The sequence below is a fragment of the Callorhinus ursinus genome, unplaced genomic scaffold (assembly GCF_003265705.2).
Source record: "Callorhinus ursinus isolate GAN/ISIS: 27379988/994484 unplaced genomic scaffold, GSC_fseal_2.0 scaffold23, whole genome shotgun sequence".
Taxonomy (NCBI): Eukaryota; Metazoa; Chordata; class Mammalia; order Carnivora; family Otariidae; genus Callorhinus; species Callorhinus ursinus.
In genome coordinates this window covers 3650747-3676775 of record NW_027397085.1, presented here as the reverse complement: position 1 = coordinate 3676775, position 26029 = coordinate 3650747, and the positions used below count along the sequence as shown (strand labels likewise).

Below are 26029 nucleotides of genomic sequence, written 5' to 3'. Positions count from 1 at the left end.
ACATTGTGCATCCAACTCTTACCCACTCTTCAAGGTCTACCCCAAAGCACACTTTCAAATCCTATCACCTTCCTTGACCATTCTAAGTTTATGAGTTCCCCCTCATCTCTAAAGAGATAGAATACACACTTTTGGGGGGCCTTAAATCTTCCACTCACACTGAACACTGATATGTGTAAGTAAGAGCGTCACAGTTAGTACTTAATACATGGAATCACAGAGACAGAATGAACTTTAAATTATCCTCCAATTCGGCATCTTCCCAAGTGTAGAAAATTCTCCTTGAACATATTCTGGCCTGGGTGAACACTGACTGACAGGGTGCTGTAACCTAAAATGTGGCTGTTTCACCCTTGAATTGCTCTTATAATTAGAGGCATCTCCTCTTTAGGGAAGAAAAACCCCACTCATTCCATTCCAGTCAGGTGAGAATCTAATGCTTCCAGAAAAAGGAAAAAAAGGGGGGGGAGGGGAAGAGAATCTGAGTGAGAGTTCCCTGAGTCCAGCCTATTCTCTCCCAGAACCACTCTAAGCACGGTCTGCCGATCTGCCCCGTCAGCATCACCCGCAGCTTGTTAGAAATGCAAATTCATGGGCCCCAGCCCACACCAATTGAACTGGAAACTCTGAGGGTGGGGCCCCAGAATCGGAGTTTCAAGGGACTGCAGTTTCAAGGGACCCCTATGAGATGGAAAGCAGCTGGCCATGGTCTGAACCTTTGCATACTTCAAAAGAGTGTCACTATGCACTTTCTCTCCAATTAAATAATTTCGCAACTCTACCTCAATTATTTTATTTTGCCAGTACTTGGTCACCCATGCATCCCACGTTTGACAAACAGGTGAGGGCACAGGTATAGAACAGTCCCACATGCCTCCAGACGTTATCACTATGGGGCACAAAAAGAAAAAAAAATAACAGCTCCAGGGGACCGCGTTAGAAAACCCCTTTTAAAAGAGCCACAAGCAGTTTAATTTCCTTTAAAGCTTCGCCGGAAAAGGTTTTTGTGGTGTGCGACCCCACCTGGGCCGGGCGACGGTTCCGTACCCTGCGGGGGTGGCGTGGAAGGGGAGCGCGCCGAAGGGGAGCCGAGGATGACTCGCAGTTGTGTTTTGAGCGGTTGCTTGGGTAGTGTTTATCTTGCTCTCCCAACACACATGCACACACTCTCAGTTTCTTGTCATGAAAGGGGAACCCTGCATTTTGTAGACCAAGAGTCGCAGAAGCAACTTTCGAAGAAAAAAGAAAAACAAAAAGAAAGAAAGAAAGAAAAAGGCACCGCGCAATCTCCCCAGAGGGCAAAGAACCGCGCTGTTTGTTCTGTAACTGAGCAACACCCCGGGCGACCGGCGCTGCCTCTAGCTTCTGCGGTTTTTCTAGCTCTTCCCCGCGTGGGTTCACTTCCACCCTCAGAACCCTCCAGAAGTGAAAAATCAGGCGGGGCGGCCGCAGCCCCCAGGCGGCCAGCGGAGCGCGGGCCCCAGCTGCAGGGGATCCCGGCCCAGCGTCGCGCTCGGCCCCTTCCTCCGCCCCGGCGGGTAAAGGGGCGGGCTCACGCGGCCCGGCCGCTGCGCCCCGCTTGCGGTAGGGGTCGCTGCTACGCGGCGCGCGCTTCCACCGCGGAGAATAACGGGGCTCGGGCGGCAGGAGAAAGGAAACCTGCCCGGGACGCGGCGGCGGCCGGGACGGAGCGAGGGACGGGAGTTCACTTTTGCTCGGGTGGGAGCGCGCGGCGGCTGCAACGAGCGCCGACCGGGGAGCACCGAGGGAGCGGGTCGCCCATCTCGGGGCGACCAGGGGAGGGCAGCGAGAGGCCGGATACGAGCGCCCCGGAGGGGCGCGGAGCGGGCGAGCCTGGCCAGCGAGCGGAGCCGCGGGGGGCGCGCCTCGGGCGGGCCCCCGGAGCCGCGCAGGATGCCCCACGAGGAGTTGCCGTCCCTGCAGAGACCCCGTTATGGCTGTAAGTACGCTGGGCGCGCGCGGCTCCCGCCAGCCTTCGGGAGCCCCCGCCCCGGGGAACGCGTTGGAGAAGCCGAGGGAGCCCGGTACGCGCCGCGGAGGGAGCGGGAGGGCAGCGGCTGTGTGGTGGCCAAAGTTGAGAACTGAAGTTGCAAAAGGTAGTGAGCAGCGTCCTCCCGTTCTCCCCACAAACTCCTGTTCCTCAGCTGGTAACCCCAGTCCGTCGCCCAGAAAACCCCACTGGGGAGCGTGGGCAGCGCTGGGTCGCGCTCTGGGACAGGCCAGGTTGGGGGTTTAGGGGTATCAGGTGAGGAGCCCTCGGAGCTCCCGGCCGCTGCCGGTTGGGGCCAGGGGGTGGCGTAAGGGACCGGATTGTTCCGACTCCGGAGGAAAGTTTGTGGTGGCTACAGGTGGGCACCGCACTTACGGTGCCCACGCACTCTACCAGTGGCGAAGTCGGTTCTCCTGGAAAGGCGGGGGTCTGCTTCTACCCTGCTCCCTCGGACTGCACCTGAACCTGAGCAGCAAGAGCCAGTTTGCACCCCACTGCCGTGAATCCCATACTGGTGCTGCTGAAGGGGGCAGCGCCGGGCCCAACCCCTCTCTTCCCCACTTCCCTGTGACCCTGTCGGGACGCAGAGCTAGGCTCCCCAGGATCCGGGCCGAGGCCGCGGGACTGGACCGAGATCGTGTAGATTACCCAGCCAGGGGCTGCCATTCGGGAAGAGGTTGCTTCGGCGGATCGTGAGTGGATGGAGCCAGATTAGCACCACGTGGCTTCTTGCACAGAGTTCAGAGTCTTCACTAAACGTGTGCCAGGAAGTATTTCCTTTAAAACAAACAAAAAGTTGGCGCTCTGTCTCCAAGGTTGGCCCTGTCAGTGAACCGATGGCCGAAGACCACTGGTTAATCTTTTGCCCTGGCTGGCCTTGTGACAGAGGAATCAGGTTTGGGTTAAAGTGGTGGTACCTGCTGCAGGGTTGTTACGTGTGTTTGGGAGGGTGGGGCGCCTGGTGGGGAGGACCACCGACTTGCCTAATTAAAAAAGGGGAGTAACTTGTGTAAGTTCTTCCTCCGCACTAGGCTGGGAATGGAGTGTCAGAGATAGGAAGTTCGTTTTTGCCATGTGACCCTTTTGGTGTCAGGCAATGAGGAAGAAGCCCGAGGAGCCAGCTGCAGCCTCTGTACGGTAGTGAAATGCACAGAACAGTTCACCAGGACCCAGTTCTTTGCAGCCTTGATTGCACTTTAGTAAACCACAGAGAAAACTGAGCTCCTTGGATTCAGGGAGGCATGCTGTGGTCATTCAATGTGTGTGGTGTCAACCACAGGTTGGTGAAAGTCTTTTATTTATGTGACAAGCTCCCAGAACATATGGGAGCTTCCCTGCATCAAATTATAAGATGACCACGAAGTCTGGAAACGAGGCACATACACACCAAGAAATGGCTTTTGATACCACATTTTAAAGCATGGTGTGTTTGGTGGGTCATCTCTTACTAGTTCAATATGCTTATGCAAACTTGCAGTGAATGAAGGGCATTAATGCAGCATCTTCACCCGCAGAGACAGATGGATCTGTGATGTTTGCTTGATTTTATTTTTTCTGTTGAATGTACCTGTGGACTTAGCATACTCCAGAGGCAGCAACCAAAGAGGTTTAGATCATACAACCACAAAGAACACTCCACCTTGCCACTTTCTCTGGAAATCATTGTCCAGCTTTTCTCACGAGTTTGGTGTGATGGAGTTGGAATCACTCCCGTTTGCTTTCCCCTAGCTCACGAAGTGCTTTGGTCATGGAGTAAAATAAACATGTTTGATGGTTTCCACACTTCATGGTCACCCTAAAATATTAAGGCTTTAATAAAGTAGCCTGTTAAGTTCTTAAAATGAGCATTTCTGTAATTTGCTACCAGGTTCATAGTTTATTTTTTAAAAAATCTAATTGAACACACTCTAGTGTTAGCCAGTGTTAGGTAACACATACTATTCATGCAAAAGGAGACTGTGTGATGTATCAGAACACATAATTTTGGTAGCGGATTGATTTTTTTGGGGGGGGACCCTCCGTCAACACAACACTGCAGATATGCTGTGAGCTTTTCACAGGAAGTCTGGGGAAGGTAAATGCACTGTCCTTGCTGAGTTTTTTAAAGAATTGTGCTTTTCTTGTCTGTGGGTTTGGTAAGTACAGGTTCTATAAGACCTTGAACTATACCAAACAGGCTTTATCCCTGACACTTAAAAATAAGTAAAGCCCCAATATATGCCCCATACATGGTTGTTATTTCAGTTCTAGTACTGGACATTCTGAGTGAAAGGTATTTGTGACTGGGCTTTGAAAACTTTTTAGTAGTTGGTATTAACTGTTAAACTTGTTTTGGGTCTGGTCTTCTGCCATCTCTGCTCCCCTTGAAATGTTATTTAATTCAGTAATTCTTGGACAAAGTAAATTCATGGACCTCAGGGCTGTTACGGTATCTCTCTTCCCCACCAGGCTGAGTGTAAAATACCACATAGTAAGTTGTACTTGAGGGATTTCTCAATGAGTTCTCTGTGAAGGCACCTTTCTGACAGGAGAGATTGCTGACGTCTTCCTGATTGGCACACTGGAGCACTGAATTAAAATTAAATAGATCATTTCCTATTTAATTCCTGCTTTTTCCATTTTGGCCACATTCTCCTGCAACCTTTGAAATTACTTTGTGTCCTGTTACTACAGAACAAAGCTGAAATAACTGCTCGTTCACGCCGTGCTGCAGGAAAGAAGTGGCAAAAGGTAAAGGTGGAAATTACTTTAGTAATTTAGACATAACCGGAATATTGTATGATAGACTATCATAACCAGAGTATCTTTCCCCTACATTCAAAACCAAATTTATTTTTAAATATTTTATTTATTAATTTGAGAGAGAGAGAGAGGGCATGAGCAGGGGGAGGGGCAGAGGGAGGGAAAGAAGCAGGCTCCCCACTGAGCACAGAGCCAGATGCCAGGCTCCATCCCAGGATCCTGAGATCATGACTTGAGCTGAAGTCAGACGCTTAACCCACTGAGCCACCTGGGTGCCCCCAAACCAAACTTAAATGACACTTCAGCTTAGGCATGATTTGCAAATAATTTTTTTGCTGTTGTAATGAACTATGGCGAATTAACCAAAGTAATGCTCAAAACACGTTGCCGTCATGATCTGTCAAAAGTTTTCTTCCAGTTACTTGAGAGTTAAGAATACCACTGATAGCAAAAGAAGGGCTTTGTGATTAGACTTAGATGCTCTCACTCAGAATTGATAATTCAGTCAACATTTAAGTGCCTACTGTGGGTGGGTAATCAATGTGCTTTTAGCAAGAACTGTGGTTATTTGCCCTGGCAAAACTTCTCTCATGAGAAACATTGTAAAACTAATAGTGATCAATGTTGCACTGTTTCTTTTAAAAAGTGCAACCTGGGCCTAATAGAAGGTGTATGTATGTATGTATGTATGTATGTATGTATGTATGTGTTGGGCGGGGGCTGTTCTGGCTGATGCTTTGAGTTTTTTCTCTTCTTCTTCTTTTTTTTTTGGATAATGCTCCTGTTTGAACGACGAGATTTTTCCAAATCGCCTGGTGACTGGAGTATTGGGGTGGGTAATGAAACTAAACCTCTTAACCCTTTCTCAGTACTAATCTGAGAAGAAATCTGAGTTCTGAACAGGTTAAATTCAGGTGTTACATCTGTTTAGTGCATCTTGGCTTCAACATTACATCAATGTTTTCATGTGACTGCAAAAGATTTAAGATATCTGCTGTGTTACCATGTGATGCCGTCGTTAGAAAGTCAAGTCACTCCTTCATGTGCTATTGTTTCGGTTGAGTTTTTCAAAAGGATCTTCAAGGTCAACAACTAAAGTGTTATTTTAGTATGCCTTTAATTGTAATTATACATGTTAGCCAAAATGACTTCTTTGGGAGAGTTTAAGCTTGTAATACCAAGTTTGTTTTAGAATTTAGTATTTAGGGTGTTAGCTAACCCCTTTTTTCTCTAGGGAAGCATTGGTTTGCTGTTGCCCCTTACCCTCCCACTATGCAAGCTTTTTAACAGCTCATTTTACTTAAAAGTCTAGTATACAGACAGATCTAATGCACCAAGTCTTCGTGGTAACCAAAGGAGAAACAAAGGCTGTTCAACCTCTGATCTGATAGTCAGGTGTAGTCCTACAGGGCAGGCAGCCGGGGGAATTAAGGTTAGTGAGCTTTGCAAGAGCTGATACTTTTCATATACAACTGTTACCATCTGCTCATTATTACCTTAGTGCCCGTGTTTCGCCATTTCACAAAGGAGCTGAAATCCATGATAATGTCTCAAGGCCACACGGCTGGCTGGTGACAGTGGGAACTTGAAAGCTGGTGCTATCAGAACCTGAGGGCTCCTCTCACTGGCTGTTGTCAATTTGTCTCCCCCGAATTACTCGGAGGGGTTTCACCTCTTTCTGTTTCAGGTGTTGGCCATGATTTTCTCAAACTCCAGAAACGTGTAGCTATTTGGATAGTGTGCTCTCTTAAAAGTAGATGCATAGCATTGTCTAAACTGGATTTTGCTTCCTCCCCGCCCCCAAGGAAAGCATGGAAGAATACATGAACTTTTTATAGAGTACATCCAGGCTTCATCAAAGGGCTTTATGTATGTGTAGAGACATCCCATCTCCCTGCGAGGCACTGAAATGAAAGAAAGGTTTTTCCATAATACAGTGGTATGCTCCAGTGATTCCAAATGGGATAATCTGTAAAACACACTTGATTACGTATACTGGCCGTGCCTTAAAATCTGGAGTTTATGAGAAATCAGGCCGAAGCTTGCAGTGAGGTGACCGACTAGTGAGCCAGGACTTTTTCCACTTAACTGTTCTAGTTTATTTTTCTCCCTTGAAGGGCAGAATGGTGGCCGTGAAATGGCAAAAGCTTTGGAGTTAAGTAGATGTGGGTTTGAATCTTGACTCCAGCACTGGGTGCCTGTGTGCCCTTGGGTTTGTCTCTTGTACCTTGAAGGGGGTGTTTCATATTTCTGTAATGGTGGCTGATGTGGTTCTTGGCACACATTGCTAAACGAACTGTGGAAATTTCAATTAATTGAGCACCTAATCTGTACAACAGTTGGTGGGTGAAAGAAAAATGATGAAGATGGTAACAGCCATAGCAGAAACTGGGAGATAAAGAATAATGCTTATGCCTCTGAGTGCACTTCCTAGTTCTGTGGAAGTGAAGACACGAGAGTGATCGATTTGGATGGGGCAAAAGGAAGGCTTCATGGATCACGAATTTGAACAAGACCTTGAGAAAGGTGGGAGGGAAAAGTGAAAGGCATCCGCATGTATTAGTTGTGTGGGTGGTGTGTGTGGGACGGAAGCTTAGGTGGTAGGGATAGTTGCTGGGGCAGAGTCATGTAGCCGGAAGGGCATTTATCCTAGAATCCTGTATTTGTAGACAACAAAGGGCAATTAGAGCTGTCTTGAGGGAAGTAGCTCTGCTCAGTCTCTTACTGAAGTATCTTTTTCTTTGAAACACCTTTTTTTTTTTAACTTTTCATTAGATTTTTGAGTGGTGAGAGGCCCAGTGAAGTGGGGAATGAAGGGAAGGTTAGGTGTGGTTGGAGTGCCTGGTGCTGGAAACTCCAGGAGGGCAGGTGAGGTTTGTGCATTTGGTGTCCACTCTCTCTGCTGCTCAGAGGTCCCCTCACCATGCTTCTAGGTTTGGGGATTCCTATGGATGGGCAGGTTTGTCAGAGAGTTTTGCTCAGGGTAGGACAGACGTTGCTGAATGATGATGATGCTTATGGTACTGAAGACATTGAGTGAATACAGAGACAGGTAGGCATGGACCCTACTGGGCGCACGTCGACTCCAGTCAGGGAGACCGACAACTAACTCTAAACCATCCCAGAAGGTAAATTCTCTGAGAACAGGTGAGAAGAAAAGGTACAGTTACAGCAGGACAGGGATCTTGACAGGTAAATTATTGGGCAGTGGGGTTTCTGGCACTTCTTTTTTTCATTCTATTACTTGGGGCAATTTTTACTTCTAAAATTTTACTAGAAATGTAGTGTCCTCAAACGACCTGCATCTCAGTTTTGTGGGAAGATGGCTAATACCATCTTTCCAATTCATCATTTCGACGTAACGAAACTCTCAGCAGACTCTCCTTTCGTCTCGGAATCGTGGATTAGGCTGTGGGGGTCAATGTGCCTGAAAGCATCTGACAGCTGTTGCCCCGGCAGCGCAGTGGTTTCAGGGAGCACTTTCTGGAGGAGCAACAACAACAGAGCATCACCTGAGAACTTGTTGGAAAGGCGAATTTCTGGGCACCCCCCTCTGCTAGGCCTTCTGAATCAGCATCTAGGGGTGGGCCCACCGCGATTTCAGTGAGCCTTGTAGGGGATTCTGTTGCATTGGTCAAGGGCAAAGGTGAAAAGATGTTCCTAATATACAGTCCCCCTCCTCACGGTGCTTGCAGGTTTTCGTCAGATAAGTGTAAACACATGGCTCCGATACTGAAGGCTTTATTTAACTTACTTCTTGTGTGTTTGATTTGAGCACACACCTGGCACCACATACAAGCCCAGGCAACACAAATTTGTGTTTGTCTTAGAAGATTTATTTTTGTCTCTCTTTAAGGTTGCTTTTCTCTCTTCTGGGAAACAAATGTGATATGGAAGATAAAGTCCAAAATCTCCATGGCGGAGGGATTGAGACCCACTTCCCAAGAATTTCTAGGTGGAGGTAGTACTCTTAGGACCCACTGGGAAAACTTTCTGTGTAAAAGGGAGGCGCTAAGTTGTAATTCGGAGCTCTAGGCCCGGCGTGGGTGCCTGGACAGGAAGGGTCAAAGGGTCCTCCATCTTTTTCTTCAGAACAGCTTGAAGTATTTTTAATTCATTCACTTATTCACTGTTTTTAGAACAGTTGAATATGCTAGTAGAAATACTATTGGACTCAGGTCATCGCCACACTGCAGGGAAACTACAAATCTGTTTATTTTGCTACTGATTATGGACAGGAGGACATTCCTATGATTTGATTGGATTTTTTTCCTTGGGGTCCTCAAAGATGACTTTTTATTTTAAGATTTTGAGAGAAAAAGAGCAAGGGGAGGGGCAGAGGGAGAGAGAGAGAATCTCAGGCAGACTCCCCACTGAGTGCAGAGCCCCACATGGGGCTTGATCTCACAACCCTGAGATCATGACCGGAGCCGATCTCAAGAGCTGGATGCTCAACTGACCGAGCCACCCAGGTGCCCTCAAAGATGACTTTTAATTGTTCTCCTTTATCCATTAGTATCAAATTTCTCAAGGAAGACCTTTTTATATCATTTAAAAAAGTGAAGATCAATTCGTTTGCGGTAATTTTTTCCATTCCCATGTGTTTTTTCTTGTTGTTTTTTACAGATAGGAATTCAGTCTTAAGTAACGTTAATGCATTTCCTTAGTCATCTCCATCTAAAAAGACTGGATTTGCAAGTGATGGAAGCAACATATATTTCAATCAAGTGATGTTTATGTTCGTTATCAAGCTGGTAGCTTGGTATCCTGGCACTGAGAAAATGTTCAATAAATATTTGCTGTTATTACAGGTTTTACTTAAAGCATCTGTACTGTTTCTCTAAAGGAGGAACTTGTTTCTATTATCTATTAAAGAGAATCAGAGCAGCTTTCAAGTGCCAGGCAAATATTTGATGTTTAGATTTATTTTCACACTGTGTGGAACTTAGGCAAGTTATTTTCGTTTCTCTTTGTCTTAGTTTACATACTTGTAAACTGCAGGTGGGAAGGTCCATGCTCAGAGGGTGAAGTGATGTAATACATGGAAATGTACATGTTCAGAATGTGCCTCTGAGAGCCGGTGCTTGAATGTTGGAGGAGCGAGGGTGATGGCGGTGGCATTTCTCCCTCATCGTTCCTGCCCCATGCCTGTCTCCCCTGCTCTTTGCCCTTTCCTCTCCTGAACAGAAAGTGGACTTAAAATCCTGGGTCCAGGTGCATCTGGCTGGCTCAGTTGGTAGAGCATGCATCTCTTTCATCTTGGGGTCGTGAGTTCAAGCCCCACATTGAGGGTGGAGTTTACTTAAAAAAAAAAAATTTTTTTTTTTTAAATCCTGGGCCCATATTATGTTGAAAGCGTCTACTCATGGGGAAAATTTTTTAGTTATCTGTATGGAAATTGAGTGAATCTTACTTTGGGTGGAGATCAAATTATCCTTGTTAATATATATGTAAAAAAAAAAAAAAATCCCAGCGCGTTTCACTGCTGTTTCCAAATAAAGGTGGACTAGGATTGGATTCCTGTACTGTGTTTTTCTGTCTTCTTAAAAATGATAGTGGTGGGCGCCTGGGTGCCTCAGTTGGTTAAGCGACTGCCTTCGGCTCAGGTCATGATCCTGGAGTCCCGGGATCGAGTCCCGCGGGCTCCCTGCTCGGTGGGGAGTCTGCTTCTTCCTCGGACCCTCCCCCCATCTCATGTGCTTTCTCTCTCTCTCATTCTCTCTCAAGTAAATAAATAAAATCTTTAAAAAAATGGTAGTGGAGTTGTCAGCTGCACATCTGAGTGAGGAACTGTTGCTTTGCATTACTAAGCATCCTTTTGTCTCTTTCAGGGTTAAGTCTATTGCTTTTGTGGCTGCCGCTGGTTTGAAAGCCCAAGGGTTCATGATGATCTCAAGATGGGCAGGAACTACTTGAAATAAGTGTTAGTCTTTATGCTTGGTTCCCCTTGTAGAGTTTGGCGTGGCAAGCAGGGTCCACCTTGTGCTGTGGGGGTTTGGAAGGGAGGCAAGAAAGAGGAGGAAGTGCACTGGGTTCGTCTGACCTCCCTCAGGCCTTACTGCCTCTAGAAAGTTAGTGAAGCTTAAATTCATGGGCCCAGTGAAGCTCAACAGATAGGAATAACTGGGGAGTGTGTTGGATCCAGGAGAAATGGAGAATCTCGGCTGCTTTTCGCCTTGGAGATGCCTCATTCATTCAGCTCTCCTTCTCTACCAGGCATTTCATTCTAGCATGTTTCCTATAAAAGTTTTCTGTCAATCCCTCTAGTCCTCACTGTCTCAAGAAGGAAGAATTGAGACCGGCTAGACTTCAGGGACTGCTACATGGCTGTTGGTTACGTCTGCCACTTCTCGTTCCTGGCCTGAGCCCTGGACTGACCAAGCAGGCCTCCCAGGGGTGGGGTGAGGGGGCTGGGAAATGTTTGTCATATAGTCAGCCTCACGGCTTAGGAGTTCTCCTTCCAGCCACCCCCGAAACTGTGCTGCCCCTATATGAGGTCCAGGCAGGCGGCTTCCCAGAGATTTCCTCATATTGAACCCTTGGAAGTTTGTCTGAGTAAGGGTTATTATAAAGCTAATACACACATGCTTTAGCTTTCATTCTGTAGCTGAGATTTTCCAAAGGACAAAAAATTACTTAAACATATATAAAGATAGTTACCTACCATGGGAACTGGGGTGACACCCATCCTTTCCTTTCCTTTGGCACTGATTCTGGGTACAGTCTCAGATCTCTTCATTCTCTAATAAAATGTTTGCTGTTGTCCATTTGAATTAGCCAGTAGTTTGGAGGATTGTGCTTACATATTCCTCTTCAATGTAGGCTCTGGCAGGGGTGGGAATACTATTTTAAGTTGATTTACCATGAACTCAAATCAGTTTTCAAAAATAGTGTACTACATAGATTATTCTAAGGAAAAACATGGACAAAATAAAAAAAAAATACCCTTGAGGGTCAGGAGTGTGTTTTGGTTACTGCTGTATCCCCAGTATCTGGCATATAGGTCAACTGTCACGTCAGCAGTGGGTCTAGCTAGGTAATGAGGTAATGGGTGAATTAAAAAAAAAAATGTTTTTCCTCTTCAAATTTTTTTTGAACATGTTTTTTATAGTTAGGTTATAGTAGTTACCCTTACCTGATGAAGATACAAAGTTCTTGTGGAGAAAATCAGAGTCTGAAAGATAGGTCTGTTGTCATGTAAGGATTCAGTGGAGATCTGATTTTCAGGTGTGTGTGTGTGTGTGTGTGTGAGAGAGAGAGAGAGAGAGAGAGAGAGAGAGAGAGAGAGAGATGGAGAGACCGACTGAGGAGTGAAGTGTTCAGAGGTCCAGGACTCGTAGTTGTTAAGCTGTTGGAGATGGGACAGAGATGATAGGCTGGATAAAAAACATAATCAGCAAGGTGGGGGCGTCTGGGTGGTACAGCTGTTAAGCGTCTGCCTTCGGCTCAGGTCATGATCCCAGGGTCCTGGGATCGAGCCCGGCGTCGGGCTCCCTGCTCCGTGGGAAGCCTGCTTCTCCCTCTCCCAGTCCCCCTGCTTGTGTTCCCTCTCTCGCTATATCTCTCTCTGTCAAATAACTAAATAAAATTTAAAAAAAAAGATCAGCAATGGTGACAAGAAAAAAAAATCCTAGCTGGGCAGTAGCTATTTAAGGTTTCCTGTTTGTTTTAGTAATCTCCACACCCAAGGTGGAGCTCAAACTCAAGACCTCGAGATCAAGAGTCCCTTGCTTTTCCCACTGAGCCAGCCAGGTGCCTTAGGTTTTTAAAATGTGTGAAGGGAAAGTGTTAAGGAACCTGATTTGTCAAAAGCAGTAATGACCCCAAAAGTAGTGTCCACAGTGACAATAAATGGTCGACATGACAGTAGGGGATTATTCTCTTGACTCACAAGAAGTCTCAACAGCCTGTAAAGAGGTAGACCACTATTTATTTTCCTTTCATTCAATAAGAAGTGGAGGATGCTGTGAATATGATGGAATTCACCCAGTTTGCAGACCAAATGCCTTCAGAGGTCAAGTGTGATCCGAGTCTTACATAAAAATAAGAAGATTTGGAGTGTCCCTTCAGTGGCAGATTGCATTTGCTGCCTTAGTCACTCAAATTGGGAGGAAAATAATTGTGAACAGTACACAGATAACCATGTACAGGAGTCCAGAAGCTTACTGGCCTCTTGGAAGCTGCCATTGTCCCCTGCAGTACGTTACACAACCCAGGTCGCCATGGTGTAAGGATTGTCACCCTGGAGCCATGAGAAGCGTGATGCACTGTGAGGACAAGGCCAGCCTCTAGCATCGGAGAGCTTAGATGAAGGTTTCACTTGCTTTGTGACATTGCCTATGACTTCCCTGAGCTCCTGTCTGTATCTGAAAAATGAGTTTATGTTTACCCCAAAAGGGATACGAGGTACGGGAGATTGCGCTGAAAATGATTCAAGTGTGTATACGTGTGCTTGTGTCTGGGAGTAATTTTGCCACTTACTTGAATAACTTACTGGTGTAGTCTTACTCATGTCAGTGGTGATCACTTACTCATAGATCTGCCTCAAAGGCAGTGCCACTTAGAGTTTTGTGACATATGCTGTCTTTGGACCCGTATTTGAAATGAGATTTCTTCTTCCTCTAGTTTGAAAGGCAAAGATAAGACTTGTGGTACCGTTATCTGTGAGATGTGAACTTTCTAAATCCTAACACAGGATCTTTGGCCAGATCCTTCCTTGTCCAGCTGAACATTTCTTTTACCAGGAAGTGTAAATAATGCACATACAAGTGAATAGTAGGATCTTTAAACTTGAAAAGACTTGTCAAGAGTAGTGTCTTTGAGACCAGTGCTATGGGCAAGAGTTTCATAAAGGGAAACTACTTTACGGGACAGGAAACCTGTACGTTCAGCAATGGGGGATGAAGCTAGGGAAGGCAATCTGATGATAGAGAGACATCAGATTGTCTCTCAATCTAATGATAGAACTCCTTTCTTTCCAGGGTGCCTGGGTGGCTCAGTCAGGTAAGGGTCGGACTTTGATCTCAACTCAGGTCTCGATCTCAGGGTCATGAGTTCAGGCCCCACGTTGGGCTCCATGCTGGGTGTGGAGCTTACATAAAACAACAAAAACTCTTTTCTTTCCAAAGCTGAGTTGCTGTGATTTATTTTTAAGTAAAGGAAGGGTGGAAGGCAGGGCAGCTGGGGTCATTTGGGGCTTAAGCAGAATTCTCAGGGCTGCTGGGTGTCAGTAGTGGGCCAGCTTGCTAGGTTAATAGCACATCTTGGTTGAGGACTCGTGTAATTTGTAGTTGGCAACCTGGCTGCCTAGTAGAATCTGCACAGGAGCTTTTTGTTGAGCAAAATGTTGATTCCCTGGATCCCATCCCCCAGATACTCTGTTTATTTGTTTTGGTATAGAACTCTGAGGTGGGTATTTTTATTTTGTTGTATTTTTCAATTTTTTAAATAAAAATTTCGAATCCCCAAAGCCTCCAAGTACAATACAGTCAACACCCGTTCCTTTCACTTAGCTTCACCAACTTTTACCCTCCTGCCATACCACTCCATCTGCAGACACTGGCCGCTCACTGCTAAATGCTCAGCTTCCATCTTACGTGCCAGCAAGGACCTTCACCTCCCCAGCCGCATCCCTAGTACCACCAGTACCATGCGTTCAAGTCCACGGTCCAGTTTGAAATTCAACACTAGGATTTTCCCCAGGTGTACTTCATAACCAACTTTATGGATCCATGGTCCAGTCAACTTTCTCACGTTGTTTTTGGCTGTTAGGCCCACCCCCTACCCTCATCTTCCCCAGCCTGAAATGGCCACTGTCACCTCCCTATCAGTTCAAGGACACTGCATGCCCCGAGGAGCTCAGGACCATTTCCTGGCATGAATGCCTTATGAGCGATGTGGTTTCCTCCCAGCACACTGCATCAGGAGGCCACCGGGTCCAACCTCCTGCTATTGGTGATGAATAGATAGTTTTTAAAACTCCGTAGAAGATTCCAGCAGGCAGCCAAGGTTCGAAATCCACCGAATTAAAACACCTCGCTCTGTGTGTATGCGTGTTTGTCGTAAATACACGACACAAAATTTATCATTTTAAGCATTTTTAAGTGTACAGTTCTCGGGCATTGGGTACATTCACAGTGTTATGTAGTCATAACCACAGTTCATCTCCAGAGCTTTTTCATCTTCTCAAACTGAAACTTTGTACTCATGAAGCACTAACTGCCCATTTTCCCTTCCTCCCAGACCCTGGCACCCACCCTTCTCCTTTCTCTATGGTTTTGATTACTCTAGATCTTTCAGGTAGGTGGAATCTGTGATTTCTGTCCTTTTGTATCTGGCTTACGTCACCTACTGGAATGTCCTCAAGGTGCATCCAAGTTGTAGCATGTATCAGAACTTCCTTTTTAAGGCCGAATAATATCCCATGGCATGTATAATATATATGGTGTGGTGTATATATACACACACAGCATAGTTTGTGTATCCATTCGTCCATTGATGAACACTTAGTTGTTTCCCCCTTTGGCTATTATGAATAACACTGCTGTGAACATAGGTATGTACAAGAATGTGTTGGAGTCTCTGCTTTTGCTTCTTTTGAGTATATACCCAGAAATGGGATTGCTGGATCATATGGTAATGCTCCGTTTAATTTTTAGAGAAACTACCACCCACCTCTCACTTTTCAGTAAAGTGAATTGAAGAAGGCTCAGAAGGGTGAAGGATCTTGGAGTTTAAGGAAGAAGTCAGCATGCAGGCCTCTAGGCTTCTGTTTCTATTACCTCCCCAAGGGTGTGTGTGGATCAATGTCCTCTTTATAGGGAATAAAGACCAAGGGTGGAAAATCTAACTGTGGCAAGGTTTACTTTTTTACAACCTCAGGTGGTATGCAGAATAAGGGTTAGAGTGTAGTATTTCCTTAACAGTATGTATAACTTCCTAAGAGTTTAGTTTGGGACTGGTAATTTAAATAAATAGTATTAGTACATAGAAAACAAGTTGCCCTTGGTCTCTGTAAGTAGTGCAAAGGGAGGTAATAGATTGCCTCTCTGGGGCTGGTCGGATTTTTAAAACAGAATATTTTAGTTAGCTCTTCCAAACAGTAAATGTGTGACCTTGGGCAATGTCTTAACTTCCCTGGATCATGTTGTGCCAGTGTAAAATGGGGATAATGACAGTGGAATGAATTAATCTGTATAAAGTCCTTGGTTTCTGGTACAGAGAAAGCACTCATTCAGTGCAAGCCATGAAAATAATTCCATCAGTTTCAAAGATGTTATTTAGATCTGATTGTCTTTGGAAGTATTATTTGAAAGCGGGTATTTCCAAAGTGAGTTACGACTGTTTTACTGGACTTGGCATATGTTTGGCGGTCTGTGACAGGCAGCCTGCGTCCTCTGGAATGATGATTCTTAATCTGAAAAGTGGCAGGAGTGAGTGAGAGGCAGCGCTGCAGAGCAAGTGTGGACTGAAAGTGAGGGCGAACTATTTCCCGGGGCTGAGTGTGGGTCATTCTTACCTACAGCTACAGCTGTGGGGTCCAGAACGAGAACGTGTGTTTGGCGGGTTTTGGCTTCACTGCACCCTGCGTCAGGTGGATCCAGGACCAGGCAGCCTGCTCTTGGGGAATGCTGGTGATTTTTCTGTTTCCTGGTTGAACATGAGCTGAGAATTTGCAGATCATTCTGACTCCATCTAACCAAGTTGCTGTGTGTTAATGATAAGTCCGGAGCTTGTGCTAAATATAGCGTGTGAAGTCCCAGGGATTATTTAACAAGAGAAAATGTTAGTTCTGCAGAGCCAGTAGCCTAGGAAGTATTGAAAATTGGACAGTTGTACTTGAGTGGGAAACCCTGATCTAACCCTGGTCTTGAGCCTGTCTCTGGTTGCCTTGTACAGTCTGGGGAGGGTTGTCCCATGGTGCTTCATGTGTTCTGGGAGTGGACAGGACCATGAGAGGTTCAGAAGGTGTATACAATTCTAAAAAGAGGGATTGGCTTCTGCCTTGTTCTGTCAGTTTAACTTCTGAAGATGCTGATGATAACATGGAGACAGAGCCTTCCACATGCCAGGTGCTATTAGAGGCATTTGATATGGATCGCCTGATTTAATCCTTACACTGACCCTCCGGGGTTAGGAATGTTATCCCTGTTTTATAGGTGGGCAGAGTGAGGTACAGAGCAATTAAATGGCAGAGTCAAGATTTGAATCCAGGCAGTGTGACTCCAGATGTTGCGACCACCATACCTGTTGGATAGGAGTTAAAATTCGGGGTTTGGCACTTGGTACTCTGTCTTTTGGGTATTCCATTTAGCTACTGTATTAGTTTCCTGTTGATAACAAATTAACACAAACTGGGGGCTTACCTGCAGTTTGAGTAATGTATTTTCTCACAGTTTTGGAGGCTAGAAGCCCGGTCAAGGTGTTGACTGGGCCATACTCCCTCTGAAGGCTCTGCTGGAGGATCCTTGCTTGCCTCTTGTCTTCCTTACTTCTGGTTGTGGCTGGCAATACTTACAGTTCCTTGGCTTTTAGATGCATCACTCCAATCTCATCTTCTGTGATTACGTAGTGTTCTCCTGGGTGTCTGTTTGCTCTTCTTATAAAACACGAGTTATTGGATTAAGGCCCATGCTAATCTGGTGTGACCTCATTTTAATTCATTGCATCTGCAAAGACCCCATTTCAACATAAATTCACATTCCAAGGTTCTGAGTACATGTGAATTTTGGTGGGGGGCGGGGAGCTATTCAACCTGGTATGGCCATTAACTTGGGGAAAAGGAAGAATTGTAGACATGGCAAATCTTTAGCACAGTGACTTTGGCTGCTCCTGAACAGTTGGTAAGTATGGCATGAAGAGGTGGTGAGTTAGGGGGTTGATTGGTACCTGCTGTTTTGTCAAGCATTTGCTTATCACCAAAGAGGTGAAAGAAGGGGGTGCAAGGGGAGTGCAGGGGGAGCAGATAACAATAGCAAAGAAAGGGTCTGGCAGCCTAGAAGGCTGATGATGCTATGGCGGGTGCGAACCTGTGGAGGACAGCTGTGATAGCAACACCGCTGAGCAGCGAGCACCGCATCCTCAAACTGAAGCCTTCTCTCAATGACTTAAAGTCTTTTTTGCGCATTCTGATTAAGAGCCCTGGGTGGTGTGTGGTCCTTTCTAGAGCAGTTTGTATCGGTTACTTAGCAGTGTCTGTAGGCTTAGACAACAGTTAAGCAGAAAATAGGCTCATTTAGAAGTCATTTGATCAGGCTGGGTGGCTGAGATATACATTGTTCCCAACATAATTTCTATGGCAACAGGACTTTCTGACATTAATCCATAACTCAAGTTTATGAATATCCACTTCCCATGTTTTGCTTTGGCCTGATAAGCATAGAACCAGACTTGGGGCTCACGGATAGGATTTGTGAAGGCATTATGCATTGTTTTCAGTGTATTTATATTCCTTCTCCCTTCATTGCTCTTGTTTTTTACTGTTTTTCTTTATTTCTTTATATTGTTTTTGTTTTGTTTTTTACTAAATATCTTGGTTGACCTGCTCCAATACTCTTAGGAAGGAAGTGAGACATAAGTGTTCATGCAATGAAGGAGCACTTAGGGCAGATCTCTGCCCTTCAAGAGCTGACCTCTACTGGAGGAGACAGCACAGTGTCGCAGAGCCCTGGCTTGTTGCTCATTGTCCCTCGGCTGTGGTTTGCTCTCCTGTGAAATCAGAGCTACCTATCGGGTGGCATCATTAGGACAAAATGGGATAGCCAGGGTGAAGCACTTAGCATAGGGCCTGGCATGTACAGAGCACTCAGAGGAGCAAAGAAGAGTTCCAGAGAGGGGATGGTGTGAGCTGAGGCCAGAGTTGGGAATGTGTGCTTGCGTGTAGGATTCATGAGAGGAAAGGAGAGCAGAGGGGCTGCGGGGGTGTTGGCCGCCATAAGGCCAAGGATTCTTAGGCACTGGAGACACAGTGACTGGGGCATCATTTCTGCTCCTTCCTCCTCCAGCATTCCTTCTCACCTGCAGTGACTCTAAACCCATGTGCACCTTGCTTTGTCTGCCCCTGTGTTTGCTCCATTTGGAGCATGTGCTAGTTCGGAAAATCAGGAGGCCTGCCCTCTTCACTGATGCCAGCAGAATTGATGGGGAGATTTGAAACTCCTAACACTGGTGACCAAGACTATTTTGGGAGATGGATTCCTCATGAAAATTTTATTTCTTTAGTTTGCTTTTTCTTCTCCATCCTCTTTATTTACTGCCTTCTGTTATATATAAACTTTTGAAGTCTGCATAGCGGACAGCTGTTAATGTTGCCATTGGAGAACCACAGATACAACTTAAAATAAACTGATTTTTTTTTTAGTTTTTTATTTAAATTCAATTTAGTTAACATATAGTGTATTATTAGTTTCAGGGGTAGAACTGAGTGATTCATCAGTTGCATATAACACCCAGTGCTCATTATATCGTGCATCCTCCTTAATGCCCATCACCCTGTTACCCACCCACCTCCCCTCCAGCAACCCTTAGTTTGTTTCCTAGATTTAAGAGTCTCTTACAGTTTGCCTCCCTCTCTGTTTTTATTTTACTTTACTTTTCCTTCCCTTCCCCATGTTCATCTTTTTGTTTCTTAAATTCTACAGATGACTGAAATCGTATGATATTTGTCTTTCTTGGACTTATTTCACTTAGCATAATACCCTCTAGCTCCATCCACATCATTGCAGATGGCAAGATTTCATTCTTCTTGATGGCTGAGTAATATTCCTCTGTGTGTGTGTGTGTGTTTGTGCACACACACACACACACACACACACACCCCACCTCTTTATCCATTCACCTGTGGATGGACATCTGGGCTCTTTCCATCGTTTGGCTATTGTAGACATTACTGCTGTTTTTAACATTGGGGTGCATGTGCCCTTTCGAATCACCGTTTGGTTCTCTGGGCAAATACCTAGTAGTGCAATTGCTGGGTCATAGGTAGCTCTATTTTTAACTCTTTGAGGACCTCAATACTGTTTTCCAGAGTGGCTGCACCAGCTTGCATTCCCACCAACAGTGTAGGAGGGTTCCCCTTTCTCCACATCCCCGCCAACATCTGTCGTTTCCTGACTTGTTGATTTTAGCCATTCTGACTGGTGTGCGGTGGTATCTCATTGCGGTTTTCATTTGTATTTCTCTGATGCCCAGTGATGCAGAGCATTTTTCTGTGTGTCTGTCTGCCATTTGTGGGTCTTCTTTGGAGAAATATCTGTTCATGTTTCCTGCCCATTTCTTGAGTGACTTACTTGTTTTTTGGGTGTTGAGTTTGATAAGTTCTTTATAGATTTTGGATACTAGCCCTTTATGATAGGTCATTTGCAAATATCTTCTCCCAGTCTATAGATTGCCTTTTGGTTTTGTTGATTGTTTCCTTAGCTGTGCAAAAACTTTTTATCCTAAAGAAGTCCCAGTAGTTCATTTTTGCTTTTATTTCTCTTGCCTCTGGAGACATGTCTAGGAAGGAGTTGCTGTGGCCAAGGTCGAAGAGGTTGCTGCCTGTATTCTCCTCTAGGATTTTGATGGTTTCCTGTCTCATTTAGGTCTTTCACCCATTTTGAGTCTATTTTTTGTGTATGGTGTAAGAAAATGGTCCAGTTTCATTCTTAGGCATTTTGCTGTCCAGGTTTCCCAACACCATTTGTTGAAGAGAATGTCTTTTTTTCCATTGGATATTCTTGCCTGCTTTGTGGAAGATCAGTTGACAACTGATTGATTTCCAATGACACAGAGAAATGCCTATAAAATAAAGTGAAAAGTCAGGATGTACCAAGGGGAAGTTAGAACTTAAATTCTATAGGGGAAAAGACTGAAAGGAAGTACATCAAGTTGCTAACAGTTGTTTTAGATGGAGCAGTTTCCTGTTCTTTATCTTTACTAGAGAGACCTGTAATGTTATTAAAAACAGGGGAGGAAAACCCCACATTAGATTTCATATCATTCCTTCTGATTGTGAGAGACTAAGTTCTTTCCTATCTGACTTGACTGACTTGGGTGAATATAGCCTCAGGTAGTTGTGGTGTGATCCGGCAAACTGCTGATGAATCATCTTGCCTTGATTTTTCTGCTACCTTTTCCCTGAGCCTGGAAGCTCCAAAAAACCATTCAGACCTTCTGAGTCAGAGTGTGTGTGTGTGTGTGTGTGTGTGTGTGTGTGTGTGTGTGTGTGTGCGTGTCACCTGGGAATGGGAGATTTTCGTGTGTGCTGGTGTTAGAAGTGGGAGGATGGACTGAATTTGAATTGGAAATTGTGTAACTAACTTCATGGCTCAGGTTGAGAGTAGCTTTTCCCATGGCCTGTGCCAATAACCTCTTTCTTGACACCCTCAAGTCATAAGATTAGAATGCCTTGGCTGAATTCTGGGTTTCCCTTCATCGGCGTCCAGTCGTTTTCAGTGAGCGGAGTTTCGGTCAGCTGGCATGTCACCAGAAAGGGCCAAATTAGACATAATTGCACATCAGCTTTACTTTCAGGTCTGTTGCTTACTGTGCTCTGCAGAAGCTCGCCAGACCTGGAGCTTTGTGCTCCCTGGGAATAGCTTGCCCCAGAAGAAAGGTTACAGTGGAATTCATCGTCCAGACCCAGACATCTTTGTGGGGAAAGGCGAATTCTATCTAAGGCGTCAGCTGGGCCATTGCTGGGCAAACTGAGACCTAGAGTCCCCCTGCCCCTTAGGATGGATCTTTCTCTCTCCTGTGACGTGAACTTCCCTTTCCTAGATAGCAACCTTGGGAAGAGAGGAGAAGCCAAACCAGTTGGAGAGTATGCAGGGCATTTGAGAAAAGGGGAAGCAGGGTGCCTTTTCAGGGAAGTTGAGCTAAAAATAGAGCACGGCCATTCAACAGTTGCTTGGACACTTCAGACGCTGGGGTTTGTGCCATTGTTCCTTTTCTCTGCATTCCGTGAGTCCCCGGCTCCTTTTCCTCTGTGTTACAAAGGAGCTTGTCTTCGTGCTGCGTTGGCTGGGATGCAGCCCCTTTAATATGCCGAGGGAGCTGGACGAGAGGATCACCGAGGCCTCTCGAAGCTCTCTGAGCCTGTGATGTTATAATAGGTAACCTAAGGCCTGCGCTGCATGGGTAATGAGGCGACAAGCGGGAACTCTTCCTGCTGAAAGGGCAGGGCCCCAGATCCTCTGTCCCTCTGTCCCTAGCTGTCACACACTCAGTGGCACGCTCCTCTCAGAGCCAAGGGTGGAAAGCCGTTGAGGGAGGGGAGTGCAGGCCTTTTACTGGAGAGGGGGTTTCTTGGTGGGGTGAACAGCAGGTCCTGGGGATGCCGAGGGAGAAGAGAAAATGACAGTGTAGTTAATTCTCTAGGTTGGGCTTTCTCAACCTCAACACTTGGGACATTTTGGACAAGGCAGTTCTTGGTTCCGGGGGCAGGGTGGGGAATGTGCATTGTGGGATGTTGAGCGGCATCCCTGACACAGAGGATGCCAGTAGTCCCCACCCACACCCCTACCCCTGTATGACAACCCAAAATGTCTGCACACATTGCCGAATGTCCCCAGTCAGGAATCTGCTGTAGGTAAAGAGACAGAATTGTTCTCGGATATTTTTGTGTTGCTGGGTTTTGTTCTGGCCCAGCTCCCACCTTAAGCTTTTATAATACCTTTTACTGGACCAATTAGTGTTTGTGATGGTGGGTGGCGATTTAAAATGAAAGAGCCTCACTTTCATGCTCTGGGATTTGGCTCTGAAATAAAGTGAGCTGAGCTCTTCCCCCTTCCCTTTCCTGAGTGCGTGCATAATGAGGCCTTTCTGCTGGGAATGGGATTATGTTTTTTCCCACCTTTTAAAACTTTTTTTTTTCCAGTATTTCTACCGTGACTAGTATAACAGGTTTTATACTGACAAAAACATTAAATTTTTAAAAAGGGTTCTCTAATAGAGCACATGTCCCATGTGGAGGTGCTCATGCGTCCTGTGAGGACCTTGTTACGCTGCAGATTTGGGAGATCGGGACATGAGATTCTACAAGTCAGATGAACTTCCAGGTGCTGCCCGCACTGTTGGTTCATAGACTGCACTGTATGTAGTGAGGCTCTAAGAAGGACCAACTCTTGACAATTAAAGCAAAGTTGGCAAATAGGTCCAGCAAGATGACGGAACACTCTGAACGGGGGACAGCATAAGGCTTTTGGCAATTGGCTCTGCAAGGGGCTGCCCACAGACCTTTCTGTGGGCCGGACGTGATTGTCTGAGCCCGGCTGTAGCCTCGCAGACCGTCAAGCCGCAGGAGGACCAAAGCTTGCAGCCATGTACCTGGCACCGGGTGGAGCAAGTGAACAGGACAGCCTGGGACAGATGGCTGCACCCTCTGAACGGGCACTGGAGGGGCAGGCCAGCTCTAGAAAGGCAGCAGATGAGACCATTTTAGGCTCTGAGCTGTTTGCTGGCTCCCTGGCTTCAGTTTGAGCAGAGAGAGTCACACAGGGGAACCGGCCCCTGGGAACAGCTTTGCTCTAACTTGGTATTTGCTCAGCTTTGCAGGGACAAGAGCAGCCAGGCACCTGCTCTCCTAGCAAGGGACTCTCTCCCAGCATATTGGGCAACATGAGCAGTTGGTGCTGTTCTTGTTACCCCGAAGCCTTTGTTTCCATGGGTGTGCTGGTACCAGGGATAGAGTGGGAGAAGGTACTTGGAACTGTGGGAAGAGAGGAAAATATTTCCAACTGGCGATGCAAGGGAAGGTGGGAGCCCAGGCCACCCACTGTTCTTGTGCCTGGAGTGGGCATTGGATAGCAATCTGCAAGGACAGCAGTGTCTTTCTATTGCTTGTTAAACCAACTAAAAGAATATATGTCATGAAAGTAATAAATTGTCATCCAAGTAAAAAACCTGAAATGTAAAGGAAAAATTTCAATAACCGTTCATGTTGTTACCCAAACATAATCATTGTGAGGACTCAGACATATTTCTATCCAGTTTTTTTTCCTTCTGTATCTGTTTTTTTTTTAACCTATGTTAAAATTAGTTAACATTCCTATCGCCCTGATGAGGGTGTTAAAAGTAAATTTGTGTTATTCATAAGTTTTCTAATTTTTCAAAATGAGAAGAGTGCCAATCTATGCAAGTCTTTGTGGGAGAACAGAAATCAGTGAGTTCTTAGACTCTCCAGAAGTCTAGAGATCCTAACTAAATCTTAAACCCTAAGTTCACAGCGGATTTGCATTTGAATATCTTTGTGCCAGCTGAATGAAAAGGGACACACACACACACACACACACACACACACACAACTATTTTATGTCGGATTTTAGCACTTTTTTTAGGTCTCGCATAGTATCCCTCTAAGAAGGGAAAGCGTAGGCCCCTCTAATTTATAGGTGAGGACAGGAGAATTACAAGGGTTTTAAGACTAATAGGAGGTACTAGTCCAGACCTCATCATCTTTCAACATGTCTTTACAGCAAAAAGTAATAAGATCTGGGATGAGAGAAATGTCCTTGCCTGAGTTAGGCACATAGGCCTCTGTACACTGATTCACTTGTATAGTGCTATGTAACAAATTACCCCAAAACTTTGTGGGATAAAACCACCCCTTTCTTACAGTCTCTAGGTTGGGAATTCAGGCAAGGCACAGTGGAAAGGACATGTCTCTGCTCCATTAGCTGGACCAATTAGCTGGAAAAGACTCAAAATTCTGGTGTGAGGGGAGACCGGAATCATCTGGAAACTTAGCCACTCATATGCCTGGTACCTGGGCTGGAATCACCTGAAGGCTGAACTCAGCTGGGGCTGTTCACCAGAGCACCTATAGTAGGTAGACTCTCCCTGTGGCATGGTGGCTGGCTTCAGAGAGGGAGGGTTCTAAGAGACCAAGAAGAAACTGCATGGGCTTTCATAACCTAGCTTCAGAAGTCTGACACTACCACTTGTACCACCCTCCCTTGGTTGAAACCATTGTGAGTCTGCCCAGATTCGTGGAGATGGGACCTAGACTCTACCTCTTAATGGGAGGAAGCAAAGAAATTGTAACCACTTGAAGGCACATAAACTATTTAATTCACACTATGCTGCAGCACTGATTCAATAAAAAAGTTAACTTGAGTTAAAGTTAGCAAAGCCTTATCAAGAATGAGTTCATGCTGCCCGCATGTGTGCACCTAATCTCAGCTGGTCCACCCGAGACCCCCTGAGCGCCAACCCTATTCCCCCGCGCGGTCCCATTTCCGCTCCAACAAGATGAAAGAAACTATCATGAACCAGGAGAAACTCGCCAAACTGCAAGCACAAGTGCGCATTGGTGGGAAAGGAGCTGCTCGCCGAAAGAAGAAGGTGGTTCATAGAACGGCTACAGCAGATGATAAAAAACTTCAGTTCTCCTTAAAGAAGTTAGGGGTAAACAATATCTCTGGTATTGAAGAAGTGAATATGTTCACAAACCAAGGAACAGTGATCCATTTTAACAACCCCAAAGTTCAGGCATCACTGGCAACGAACACTTTCACCATTACAGGCCATGCTGAGACAAAGCCGCTGACAGAAATGCTACCCAGTATCTTAAACCAACTTGGTGCAGACAGTCTGACTAGTTTAAGAAGACTGGCTGAAGCTCTGCCCAAACAATCTGTGGATGGAAAAGCACCACTTGCTACCGGAGAGGAGGATGATGATGAAGTTCTGGATCTTGTGGAGAATTTTGATGAAGCTTCCAAGAATGAAGCAAACTGAATTGAGTCAACTTCTGAAGAACATAAAACTTGAAGAAGTTACTGGGAGCTGCTATTTTATATTATGACTGCTTTTTAAAATTTTGTTCATGGATCTGATAAAATCTAGATCTCTAGTATTTTTAAGCCCAAGCCCCTTGGACACTGCAGCTCTTTTCAGTTTTTGCTTATACACAATTCATTCTTTGCAGCTATTTAAGCTGAAGAAGCCTGGGAATAAAGTTTGAAACAAGGTTAATAAAGTTCTTTGCCTAGGAAAAAAAAAAAAAAGAATGAGTTCATGCTAAGTAGGGAAATAAAAGATGTGCTGTGTATGTTGTGAAGAGTTAGTGAAAATAATTCTAATCACATTTATTAAACACAGTACGGGAAGTCCAAGCCACAGCAATCAGACAAAAAGAAAAGGCATCTGGGGGGGGCCTGGATGGTTCAGTCACTGGAGCATGTGACTCTTGGTTGTGGCTTGTGAGTTCAAGCCCCACTTTGGTTGTAGAGATTACTTAATAAAATCTTTAAAAAAAGAAAATCCAAATGGGTAAGGAAGAAGCACAATTGTCAC

The 26029-nt window shown here is 45.5% G+C and overlaps 1 protein-coding gene and 1 pseudogene across 3 annotated transcripts in view; both read left to right on the top strand.

Moving 5' to 3' along the window:
- The first annotated feature begins 1608 nt into the window (after positions 1–1608).
- Positions 1609–26029, top strand: part of IQGAP2 (IQ motif containing GTPase activating protein 2) — a 286558-nt gene continuing 262137 nt past the window's right edge. For 2 of the 3 annotated variants that reach the window (XM_025892589.2, XM_073905308.1), the window contains exon 1: positions 1609–1960. In XM_025892589.2, coding sequence (XP_025748374.2) covers positions 1915–1960 — 46 coding nt within the window. In that variant the 5' untranslated portion in view covers positions 1609–1914. The remainder of the gene's footprint in view (positions 1961–26029) is intronic. The other variant, XM_025892591.2, reaches the window with a different exon arrangement.
- On the top strand, positions 24901–25733 carry LOC112839605 (transcription factor BTF3 pseudogene; annotated as a pseudogene).